At 44.8% G+C, this 12,519-nt stretch overlaps 1 protein-coding gene across 1 annotated transcript in view; it reads left to right on the top strand.

Annotated features, from left to right (window-relative positions):
• Window positions 1–989: 989 nt before the first annotated feature.
• The window catches only part of LOC143336357 (rho-associated protein kinase 2-like), a 28,478-nt gene continuing 16,948 nt past the window's right edge, over window positions 990–12,519 (top strand). The window contains exons 1-8 of the mRNA XM_076756481.1: window positions 990–1,395; window positions 6,486–6,567; window positions 7,114–7,214; window positions 7,933–8,070; window positions 8,414–8,674; window positions 9,454–9,598; window positions 9,856–9,994; window positions 11,828–11,919. Coding sequence (XP_076612596.1) covers window positions 1,300–1,395; window positions 6,486–6,567; window positions 7,114–7,214; window positions 7,933–8,070; window positions 8,414–8,674; window positions 9,454–9,598; window positions 9,856–9,994; window positions 11,828–11,919 — 1,054 coding nt within the window. The 5' untranslated portion in view covers window positions 990–1,299. The remainder of the gene's footprint in view (window positions 1,396–6,485; window positions 6,568–7,113; window positions 7,215–7,932; window positions 8,071–8,413; window positions 8,675–9,453; window positions 9,599–9,855; window positions 9,995–11,827; window positions 11,920–12,519) is intronic.

Below are 12,519 nucleotides of genomic sequence, written 5' to 3'. Positions count from 1 at the left end.
AATTATGCAGATTTTGGACTGTAGATAAGGACGGTTGACTTACTGCGGAGCCAGTACATTTCTATTCTTAGTGCCAGCACGTCTGCAAGGCAGCGCATCAGCATTCCTAAAATACTGAAAGTTAGTCGATCCCCTGAGCGGTGACGGTAAAAGAGATGAATGAGATAAGAGAGCAGGAATTCCGGCCTGGTGAGGCCTTGCTGGGAACAGTGATTGGAGGCATTTAGGGGGTCAGTGGTTTCCTGGTCTGGGGCAATTATCCAGGGGTGAGATAGCGACCAAAACTGCAGGACAGGAGTCCTCACTTATCACTGCACAGGGACAGAGGGGATAGATGTGCGATTACTATTTGCCAAGTCATCTGAAGTTACGCAGTATCCTTCCGAATGGAGGGTTTTGCTTTCAAAATAAAAGCATCATAGTGAGCCGTATTGTGGTAGTGTTTTATTATTTGTTTGTTTATGTAATTTTTTCTAATGAGAGAGAAAGTTGGTGTCCAATTTCAAAAAGTTTCAACAAAACTTTATTTATAGCTAGAACACATATCATACAAAAGCTGATGATGCAGATGGTTAACAATATGTTTCAAAAGTGAAGTAAAATGCTCACAAAGATAGAATATTAACAACAGAAAGAAATGCTTTAAAAAAAAGACAACAAATAGATAAACAAATAGATATTATATCATACTATCATAATACGGGTCTATCATTCATATTTCTATCCTTTATAGTTCTTTATTTATTTATCTATCTATCTATCTATCTATCTATTTATTTATTTATTTATACTATATTCAGCAATAGTTAACATCATAGGTTACAGCATTTCTTTTGAGGTGTTTTTCAATTAGAAAAAAAAAGTTTAATTTACCATCTCACTTTATTTTATTTTAGTTTGATAGTGTCAACCGGAAGTTGCGCTGTTTTGCTCCCCGTAACTTGACAGGGATCCTTCCTACAGGTTGGACACGTTGTGGTCGGATCAGATTTTGTTGTATCTACCTGAGAGCAGACGGGACTCACCTGATAGTGACGCGCGCCTCCATTCGGGTCTCAAAGTTCGGTTTCGGGTTTCATTTCTTGTGCGACATTAATGAAAAAGGAGTCTGTCAGCGCACTTTGGGGTAAATCATTATCCTGACTACTCACGCCGCAGTTTACAGAAGAGCTGACATGAGGAGCTGAGCCAAGCAGGAGCGGAGTGCGCTACCGCCCGCCTGAGCCCCGACACGAAAAACCAGGCCTACAGGTGTTTTTGTGTTCTCGCTGTGTGACCTGGATCCGCGGTGCTGTGATCATGCTCGGAGCGGAGAGCAGACAGGAGAGCCGGCTGAAGAAGCTGGAGTCCCTGTTGAGGAACCCACAGTCGGCGCTGAACTTGGAAACCCTGCTGGTGAGTTTGCATTTACCTGCGGGGTTTGACACAGGTTGGTGTCATGATGAGTGGCACGCAGTCATTCTGCCAGATCACCTGGAGGGACATGTCTGGTGTCTCAGAGGACAGCTGGAGTTAACAAATGAGAAACCAGTCACACAATGGAAAGAAAAGGAGAAACTGTGCCTGCTGCTGTTGTTGTTCGAGTGAATGATTGGACGATACTTTTTACAACCTTTTAGCTAACTAAGAAAACTGCAGGTGAAAAGCTCAGTTGTTTATCATTCATTTGGCTTTTAATGAGGGAAACCCCACCCAAAGTCAGTGTGTGCCACCCTTTCCTGTGCTGCCTTTTATTTCCTACTTTTTACAGACACCATGGGAATAAATAAAATTCAGTTAATAGAAATCAAACAGGCACCAAACTGACAGCCATTCAAGGACAATCAGTGTCCTCCCTGGTCTGTATGATAGTTCATGTTTTCGTGCCCCTCCATCACCGTCCTGTCTCTTTGTGGCCTCTAATTGACGTGCCCTCTCTCTGACCTTTCCTAAGAATGTACTCAGCCCAACTTTGATAAAACTGCTGCCACCGCTAAGCTCTTCTGCCGCGGCCTCTGACAACAGATACACATTTCTGAGTGGACGCGGAGCAGCTTTTGTTCTCCACCTCTGTGCTGACAGCGTCTCACACCAGGCCACAGCCTGAAAAAAGGCCACTTTCTTTGTGGGTTTGCCAGCATTTTTTAACACTTTACTCATGGAAACATACATGCTAGAGTATGGTTAACGCTGGCTTTCTGAGGGGATGTCTGGATGGTACCAAAACAGAACCAGTCGTGGTTGTCAGTCAGGTTATTTTGGTGACATTAGGAGCAAAGAATCCAGTTAATCATGCTCAGGGATCATGATTGGGGTCAGTATGTCAGCCTGATGAATAGATGAGACATTTGAAGGAGATTAGATGTTGTATGCACAGGTTTTAACCCTTCCATCTGCGCTGTTTCCTGCTGGAGGGAACCATGTCTATTTTCACTGCTGATGAGTCACAAGTTAAGTCGAGCTCTGAGCTTTGCAGGAGCAAACCCAACTTATGTCACACGGCGATATTATCAGACATCAAAGTGTGGATGGGCTTCAGCCCACACGGACCGTCCATCCATACCTCACCAGTCTTATCACCGCAGTCCGCTCTGGCCATGCCTGATGCTGGGAGCTGCCACACAGGAAGCTGAAGTCACTTCCTGGAATTGAGTCGGAGCTAACCTGCCGCGACCTTACATCACTATTTCCTGTTTGTCCACAATCATATTTGTTGTGTGTGCACAAAAGATGTTTTTTTTTTCCCTTCAATCTGCAGAACAAAGGGCTTCAGTCTGAGTCGATGAGGCTTTTTAGAGGATAAGCTGTTGATTTTTATGTCTGTATTGATTGCATTTGTTTTAATAGTGTGCACAGTGGGCTTAATCATAAAAAGTGTAGCTGTTGTTCCACCAGACGTTGAACGCTCGCCAAAGCCCGTTTGCTCAGTCACCCATAAATTACATGGACGGTGATGAGTTTCAGTCAGCGCATTAATAATTGATTTATTTGGGGTTTTTTTTGTGGTTATGTGTTGTGCTGTAATGGTAAGTTAATCAGAAAATAAATCACTCATTCACTTGACAGTTTATTTAGTGTTTGTCAGGTGCAAGTGCCAAACATTTACTTGTCTGGCTTGTCAACCAGACAAAATCAGCAATCTGAAGGCATCAGTTTAGGCTCTCGTGGTGGGAGTTTCTCATTATTTTTGACATTTTATAGGCTCAAATTCTAAATCTAATGATAAAAAACATAATCAACAGAAGTAATTATCAAGTGTTGTTTGTTTGCGAGATGTTCTGCCAACCAGAGCTGATCACAGGAACCATCAATTTTAAATGATAAACCCTAATGAGCTGGATGGGGAATACCAGGAATAACTGGCAATAATGTGAAGCATTTGCAGAATTTTCTTATATGTGGGAAAACACAATTAACAAGAGTATCGCTGGTCAATTTTTAGCATAATCACAGGATGTGCAAGTGCTGTCAGAGACCATTTCTTTCTCTGTATAATTAGTATCCAACATGGCTGACATGCAGACACCTTCCAGAGGTATGTGAAAGCTTCTCTGTAAAGACCTGGTTTGTATCAGGGGAGGCGTCTGCCGTCTAAACCCTCCCGATCGGTGGAGACGGGACACATTTTGCTGCATTCTGAGGAGCTCTGCGTTATTGTTCAGGCAGCCTCAGCTCACAGCAGAGTTGGTGGGAGGTGTTGTGTGAGGCGGAGAGGACGCGCAAACCAAGCCCGGACTGCAGGATCGTGTTCAGATTTGTCCAGATTCCAGGAGTGAAAATCAAACGAGTTTAGATTCTCTGACTGCTCTGAGGCTCCATCCGGATGCGAGAGATTTAAGTCTTGATCCCCATCACGCTGCAAGATAACGTGTGCTGTCTGTGCAGTGTAAACAGTGGTGGGAATCACAGGAGAACTCACAACAAGCATGACAGCTGCCCAGAATAATGACGATGCGATAAAGAAGCATAGATTTTGTTGTTGACGTGCGCCATCTCTGGTCTTTGTGCCTTTTATCTGCAGAGGTGATCCACAGTCAGTCCTTTGTGTCTCACTGCTGTTGTGCTGCACATCATTCCAGTGCAAACAAACTCACTGTGAGACTCTGCCATGAAAAGATGACAAGGGAAGCTCCAGTAGCTGCACATTCCAGCTTTGCCAGTTACCTGAACTACACCACATGTTACATTTACAACATCCTACAGCGTCAGTCAGCAAGGCAGGTCTCAGTAGAAGTAAAGCTGCGGTGGGAAGTTTGAGCACATGGAACTGGGATGACCTGGAGTCGCTGTGATTGGCTAGTTATGTGCTAACCAACGCTAGTTTATTCAGACTGGACACGCTTCAATTCTTTTTTTAGAATCAGGGGGAGACATTCCCCTTTATTGTCACACACACATGCACACAGCACACGGAGGTGAAATTTGACTTCCGCTTTTGACCCATCCTGGTCGTCCTTCCTCCGCGGCAGACCAGGAGCGGTTCAAGGTCAATTCAAGGTTGATGATGACATGCAATGATTAAAATGAGTTATTTCAACCAAAGTTTTGATGAAATGCTGTTGTAACTCAGGTGTCTGGAGCCTCTGATGTGCATGTGATAGATGTTCTGGACGGCTGTAGGATTAAAATGTTTCATCAGCTTGTTAGAATTGTCACACATCAAGAGGCTTCAGCTCTGACTGACGGCTGGTTAAACAGCCTGATCAACACCTAATCTGACAAATCAGTCTTCTTTATTGGCAAAGAGCAAGAGTGTGTGTGTGTGTGTGTGTGTGTGTGTGTGTGTGTGTGTGTGTGTGTGTGTGTGGTGGTGTGGTGGTGGGGCATTGTTTGTTGTGCATTGTTTACATCCTTGCTCACTTGCTAGTCTTGCTAGACATCCTTCCTTGTTTGTGCGTTGCTGCAAATCATATGAGTCCATGTACGCATGCACGATACAGCACAAACAAAACAGGGTCTCGCTTATAAGAAGTTGTTTTACAGTGCTACTAATGGTAAAAATGGAAGGATACCTTTAATTAAGTCTGGCAAAACTTGATTATATGACGCTTGAAATTAGTGAAACATTGGCAGAAAGAAAGTTTTGAGTTCGATAAAAAGATTTAACACTGGATTTAGATTTGATGCAGCGCCATCTCTAACTCCTCGTACGCTCACTGAATGTACCACAATTTTCTGTTCCAGGTGATTTGATTAAAAATGGGCGGATTTAATGATTATAAGTCAAACTGGTTTGCGATAGAACGGTGTGAGACAGGACGCAGCGGCCACCACACCCACACAGTCCAAACACATCATTTGAATCCGCTAAAATTTGATTATATTTCCCTATGATTCAAATGTTAACATGGCTCACAGACTGTTAAACAGAGCTCCCCCTCCACTGCAGACACACACACACACACACACACACACACACACAGTGTAAAATGATCACAGATCCTCGAGCGCTCCGCCTGAATCCAGACCCATAAGCTGTTTGTCCCACAATAGCTTCTGAGCCTTCAGGTCTATTTCCACCCGCCTGTGGTGGGGGGGGGGGGTCTCTCTGCACTGCTGCTATTTAAAGGTGCAGAATTGTTCCACATGCCCACCCACTCACATGTCCCCAAATCAACAGTCTGATGGACACTAAAGACTCCCCCAACCCCCTCCACACACACACACTCACACACACACACACACACACACAGGATGACTCCACTTGACCCTTGTTTATGGCGAACAGAGGGTCACCCCCACTCCCCACATCCACCCACCCCACCACCAGCCTCATGAGTTTGGATCACAGAGACATTTTGGTTTCCACGTGAAACTCAACACCGTTGATTTAAGGGCTGATCGAGGCCTCGGCTTTTAGCCCAGTGCGCCTCCGGCCCCCGTGTGTTAAGCCGGGGGAGGGGGGGGTTTGACGCAGGGGGATGTGGCGGCATCAGGTGCCCAGTTACCGTTGTTGTTTGGCTTGTTGTGTCTTTGCATCCAGCGTCCATTGTCCTCCTGTCGTTGTTTTGTTCAGCTGCGCTCTTCTCTCTCCCCTTAATGTTGCATTTAGGAGCACACGGCTCACAAAAATTGAATTCTTTCCTTCCTTCCTCCCTTCCTTGCTTCCTCCCTTCGTTCAGTTTTGTTATCTTTCATCAGCCAGCAGAAGGTCAGGGTTGCCCAACTAACGAGACTTGTCCTGACAGATTAAGGAGAGAATCGTAAAAAAATATTCCTTCCTTCCTTTCCAACCAAAATGAAACTTGGACTCGGCTTTGAAACATGATTATATTTTCATGTTTCGCAATTTGTTCATGAAAATTTCAGCCAAACCCGAGCGATAATAATTCCAATGCTGGATGATAGTTGTTTTTCCAATGTCGTGGTTAGTTTGAGAGGCAGTAAGGCTTTTAACACGGCAGAGGTAAAAGATCACTTTTGATTGAGAATCCATACTTTGTTTGTGTTTGTGTGTTTTCAGAGAGTGATTTATTTATTTCTTCTTGTCTTTTCTGTCTTTTTAGGATTCCATGAACGCCCTGGCTCATGATTTGAACTATCCTGCCCTGCGGAAAAGCAAAAACATAGAGGCCTTTCTGAACCGATGTAAGAGCCGCAGTGTGTTTGGCGAAGGTCAAGATCCTCGTGCTTAGCTTGACAAACACCTATAAAAGAACACATAACAAGAAAAATCTCAATCCTTCTTCTAAAGGTCAAAAAGCGGAGACAGTGGTTGTTGCTCCTGCAAAAGGTCACAACAGATGCATATGAATCAGCGCTCTGTGGTCTGATTATCAGAGACATTTTGGTATTCAAATCAACTGTATTTGGCCCTGACACATTTTACAGGCAGAATATCACTGAAACTTAAAATATGTGTCACTTTTGTACAGCCTTTCTGCTTTTTATAGTCATTTTTTAGGTACTTTTCAGCATGTCCTCTAAATATTTATACCGCCTACCGTACTACTAATCTGTCTTTCTCATCTAAAAACTACAGTGGCTTTAAAAAATAACATATTAGTCCGCTGTAACTTTTAATAGGCCCTCGCTGACCTCGCTCTGATCAGCAGTTAACAGCTGACCCGTTCCTTTGAGGCCAAACCGGTTGGCCGGTGTGTTTCCGTGCTGATGCCTGTGTCCGTCCCGCAGATGAAAAGACGGTGAGTCAGCTGCGGGAGCTGCAGGTGAAGCTTGACGACTTTGAGAGGGTGAAGTTGATCGGGAGAGGAGCCTACGGAGAAGTGCAGCTGGTGAGGTGCTTCCTTCTGTAAAACCAGTCCATCAGATTGTTCCCTGCAGGTTTTGTTTTTTTGGGGGGATTTTGTATCGTGCAGCAGCAGCAGCAGCAGTGAAATCCCTCCAGGTGTTCCTGAATTCAGCAATTTGCACCAAAATACCAGAAATGTGAACCACTAGAGGGAGCAACAATCTACCAAGATATATGTATTCTGTACATATATAGAACATCTGCAGCTTGTTTTTGCTATTTCCACATATACAGTAATTGGCATCTCCTTCCTGATCATGACCAACCTAACTGGCTTTGAGTTTAAAAAAAGTAATTAGGGCAAGCAGTAATTCCTTTCACACTCCCAGTTTTTCCAGATGTTTGTGTCTTGTGCTCGAGGACGCTCGAATCTCTGCTGAGTGTGTTGTGGTGGAAACAGGTCTGGACAGGCTCTGTGTGTGGGAGAGGAGTGCGAAGTCTGGTGTGGGGGTGTGGAGGAGCAGGAGGGGGGGGGGGGGGGGGGGTGCTGAGTGTGTTTGTGCGTGAAATCTTGTGTAAGCATGTCTTTCTATGGGTGTGTGCCTGTAATTATGGGTTCCCCTCTCTGCTCCTCTCCCTGCGTTTCTTATGTTATCTTGGTCATTGTGACATTCGTGCTATCTCGTTCTTGTTGTGCCTGCACAGCTGTCAGTGTTTACATGCTAACGTGTCCTCTGCTTCCTCGCCCGCCTCTGCTGTAGGTCCGCCACAAGACCTCACGGAAGGTTTACGCCATGAAGCAGCTCAACAAATTTGAGATGATCAAGCGGTCAGACTCTGCCTTCTTCTGGGAGGAGAGGCACATCATGGCCTTCTCCAACAGTCCCTGGGTGGTGCAGGTGTGCAGCACATATACTGCTTTTATTCTCTTCTACAGACACTTTATGAAACACAGGTTTTTTGTAGATGTTCGGTGCCTTTGCGGGCACACATCATACAATCAGATATTATTAGAATCACTCAAACAGGATAACTCTAGCTAGCTTAATCTTACATCACAATATATGTATTAAATTGATTTTTTTATTCATTTTGGTAATAAACTGCAGTCGTGATGTCGACATCAGGCTGGAGATAATGATCTATGAGCTGTGTGCGTGTTGAACACAGATCATCCAGAGATAACACAAACACACCTTCTAATAAAATCTGTATCAAGTGACTCATTTTGTCGTCTCCTAGCTGTGCTGCGCTTTCCAAGACGAGCGCCACCTCTACATGGTGATGGAGTTCATGCCCGGGGGCGACCTGGTCACGCTCACCATGAACTACGACATACCTGAGAAGTGGGCCCGCTTCTACACAGCTGAGGTGGTGCTGGCGCTGAACGCCATCCACTCCATGGGCTTCATCCACCGTGACGTTAAGCCTGACAACATGCTGCTGGACCAGCACGGACACCTCAAACTGGCAGATTTCGGCACATGCATGAAGATGGACTCGGTGGGTTTGTAAATGTGGAGGACTTGGATTAGGAAGCTGGAAACCCTTTGTGTTGGAAGAATTTTTCCTGTCATTTTGAAGAGAATACACCTCCTGAATCAGTCGAATTCAGTGCCCGAGTGCACCACCAAGTGTTCAGATTGTGAAGTGAAGCTCAAGGCAGCGCTCTTGCATCAGGTTGTTTTGAGAGGCCTCACAAGTTATTGTGCTAAACAACCAATCAAGAGTACAGCCGAGGTCCCGCCTCTGCTGTGGGCCAGGAAGTGTTTTTCCACCTTTTTGGTTTCTACCGCAGCAATTTCTAAATAGCTGGTTCACAAGTGGTTCCACACAATTGAGCTCTCTGAAAATCTGCTACTATAGCAGCCAGAATGCATCAGATAAACACGGCCCAAACAGTCCAGCAGAGACTGAACTCAAAACTCAGAACTAAACTGACTGGATCAGTGAAATGATCCGTGTCTTCGACCGGTCCCTTAGAATATCTGGAATGTTGTAAAAGTTTCAAGCATGTTTTATACAAGAAAATTACAAGAATGGACATACCAGCATGTCTTTTTTTAAGTTTGTTGCACATTCTCTGCTTAACATGGTGCTGTTTTACAGTGTTTTTGGGGTCATGGAAAATAGAAATTTGCATTGCGGCCATAGCACCACATACCTCTGTGGACATATGCCTTATTTACTTTCTTCTCTAGCTCTACCAGCCTTTTCCTGCCACTGCTGTGGAATTCTTTCCTGCTCTCTGTTGTAAATCTTGTGTGTTTTTCTGATTGCAGACAGGCATGGTGCACTGTGACACAGCTGTAGGCACACCAGACTACATCTCCCCCGAGGTGCTCCAGTCTCAGGGCGGGGATGGTTTCTACGGCCGAGAGTGCGACTGGTGGTCTGTAGGAGTCTTTATCTACGAGCTGCTGGTCGGTAAGTGCCCCACCATACGTACAGACATGTTTTTTACTCCCTAACGTGTCGACTGTGTCGGATATGATGCGGCACCTCTGTCATGTGAAATCCTGTCTCGGATGTTGGAGGGAAGCAGCAGTCGTTGAGTCATTGGTACAATCATCAGCAGCGTAGCCCCGGCAGATACAGTACATCCTGTTCATGTTTGTGCTGTTGAAAGCCTAAAAATTTCCATATTAAAAATCAATTACTGTTCAAAACTATGCCTTTTGCAGGTGAAACTCCCTTCTATGCCGAGTCCCTGGTTGGAACTTACGGGAAGATCATGAACCACAAGAACTCCCTCATCTTCCCAGATGATGTGGAGATGTCTCAGGATGCCAAAGACCTCATCTGTGCCTTTCTCACTGACAGGTTGGCACATGGAAATCATAAAAACTAACACTTCTGCGTGGTGCATTAACAAGAATTCAGAATATTTCACAATTTCAGGGCTGTCTGTCATCTACAGACAGTTGCATACACACTTCCATTTTCCTTTTCTACTCAGAACAGAACAGAAAGCCCCCACGTTGTGACTGAACTTTAAACGTTCTGGTAAAGAATAATCTGAAGAGCAACAGCTTAAATAAACAGTGTGAGAAATCTGTCAAAGATTAGACATGACTGACTTTATTTGACTTTAAATGAGACCATGATTAAGACCAAAACGAACATTATGCTGTATTGAAGACTTGAAACCATAAAATCATTAGGAAACTGTTTAATGAGGAAATAAATCAAGTGAGAAGTAGGGTCAGTTTCAACAATGGAGCTCTGTGGAACAGAGGACTAAAGCCTGGTTTATGCTTCTGCGTCGCGTCGACGCCGTACCTACGCCGTCGACGCAGACCCCTACGCAGACCCTAACATGCAGGTTTTGGCTACACAGGTAACAATCAATCACATCAATTCATCGATTCGTTCAGTTTTTTCATGGGATTTACTGACAAGAAGAAACTTTAAAATGTCACCTTCTTATCCTTTAATATTCTGTCTCGAATCAGTTTACTAAATATGATATTATACTGGCGCTGAACCCCGCCACCATCTAAATACAAGTAATGCTGTTTTTAAATGTGTGATAACATGTTCTTCGTATGGAAGGTAAAAGTGACATGAGTGCGTGGGTGTGGGTCATTTACGCACTCGATTAGTGGCCCTTCCCCCTGGAAGAAACCACTTCCTGTTTACATTAGTAGCCCCGCCTCCGAGTGGCCTCAAACACAGGCCCTTTCTGCTTCGGCACAGAGCAGCCTTTCATTTTTCCTCGCTCAGTTTATTTACCTTCTCACTCACTATTCTCCCACCAGCAGCTCTCATGCGTGTGGCTCACACACACACACACTCACACACACACACATCTTGAACACTGACCAATACATTCACTCACCACACATGCTCTGTCATTGTCGCCCTGTCTTGCTGAATCATTCCTCTAAGCACAGCCATCCTCTTTTTCTTTTCTTTCTTTACCACTTTCCTTATTTTCCATGTGTTTTCATCACACTTCATTTGAAATTTTCTTTTTCTACCTTTTCTTGGCGCCACTTTCCATTTCTCCATCCTTCCCTCTCTGCTGTAACTTTCTCCGTTGTGCTCCTGCAGTTTTCCAGGCATTCAGGCACGGCTTGTTGTCAGCCTGGCTTGCTTGCATTTTTTTTTTTTTTTTTGCGGGGGTTTAAAAACTCTCTCTTCTCTCTTTCTTCCTCCCCGCCCCTGCCCTCTCTTCCCCTTGGCTGGGTCTGGAATGTCCCACACGTGGCAAGCCCAAACTGCCGCACCCCACCAGCCCTGTACCCAGCAGTGGAGGAGGGAGGAAAGGGAGATGAAAAAGAGAGCGAAAGTGTGTGTGTGTGTTTAGAGTTTTAAGGAGAGGGAGGGCGGCAGCAGCAGCAGCTCTAACAGTTGTGTTTGAGTCAGTCAGAGTTGTTGATGTTGCTGCCTGCAGCCTGATCCTGCTGTCTTCACTCCCTCTCTCCTCCTGGATCTATATTATCTGCCTGGTTAGAGGAGGTTCCAGTGTCCACCAGTGGTCATGTGGCTCTCCATGCTGGTCAGTGTGGTCAGCGCCTGGTGGTCACTCTACTAGTGTGTTTGGGATGACATGCTGATGACGATGGTGGGTGGAGGAGACGAGCCGGGGTGTGTTTTGTGTTCGGGCTGAGGAGGCTCTGCTCACAGTCTTGGTCCTGTTACTGTGTGCAGGACGGTTCGTCTGGGCCGCAACGGAGTGGATGAGATCAAATGCCACCCGTTCTTCAAGAACAACCAGTGGACCTTTGACAACATCCGAGAGAGTAAGTGTGCGCATGTGTTTGGGTCTTGTGTATTTTTTTTAAATCCCGATAACGCAGGTGCAGATTTCGTAAGTTTTTGCTTATGCCTCTTATCATTTCCAGCCCATTCCTCTGCAGATCTGTTTCTCTTCAGCCTTAGTTCATAGTTTATTTCCATCTCCTGAGCCAGTAATCCTGCATATATATATATGTACACATGTTCGCCATATGCTCCCAGCTCATATCTTACATTATATGACTGGATGCTGACCACTTGATGCACAAAACCTGCAGGGTAATCAGCTGCATATGGGCGCCACTCCAAAAGAATATAGGGAAGAGACTTAAGAAAATATAAAACACTGCAAGTTTTACTACAGAGTTTATACTTAATAGAATACAGTGAGAAGCAGCTGAGGAGTTTATATTTTAATACCTCTTAAATGTGCAAATTAGGAGCAAACATCATCTGATAGCCCTCTGTTATTGAGTGGGTTAAACATGCTAGCTCTGCACCACCCATACTAGCAACACTAGATGTTAAATGTGTAGCTACAAAACTGGCATCTAAATAATCTTAAATTTCCATTTTAGCTGAGTTCAAGATGTGATCTCTTTCTT

Source organism: Chaetodon auriga, chromosome 18 (genome assembly GCF_051107435.1).
Source record: "Chaetodon auriga isolate fChaAug3 chromosome 18, fChaAug3.hap1, whole genome shotgun sequence".
NCBI classification, from domain to species: domain Eukaryota; kingdom Metazoa; phylum Chordata; class Actinopteri; order Chaetodontiformes; family Chaetodontidae; genus Chaetodon; species Chaetodon auriga.
The sequence above is the reverse complement of the archived record's forward strand: the minus strand, read 5'-3'. Positions and strand labels throughout refer to the sequence as shown.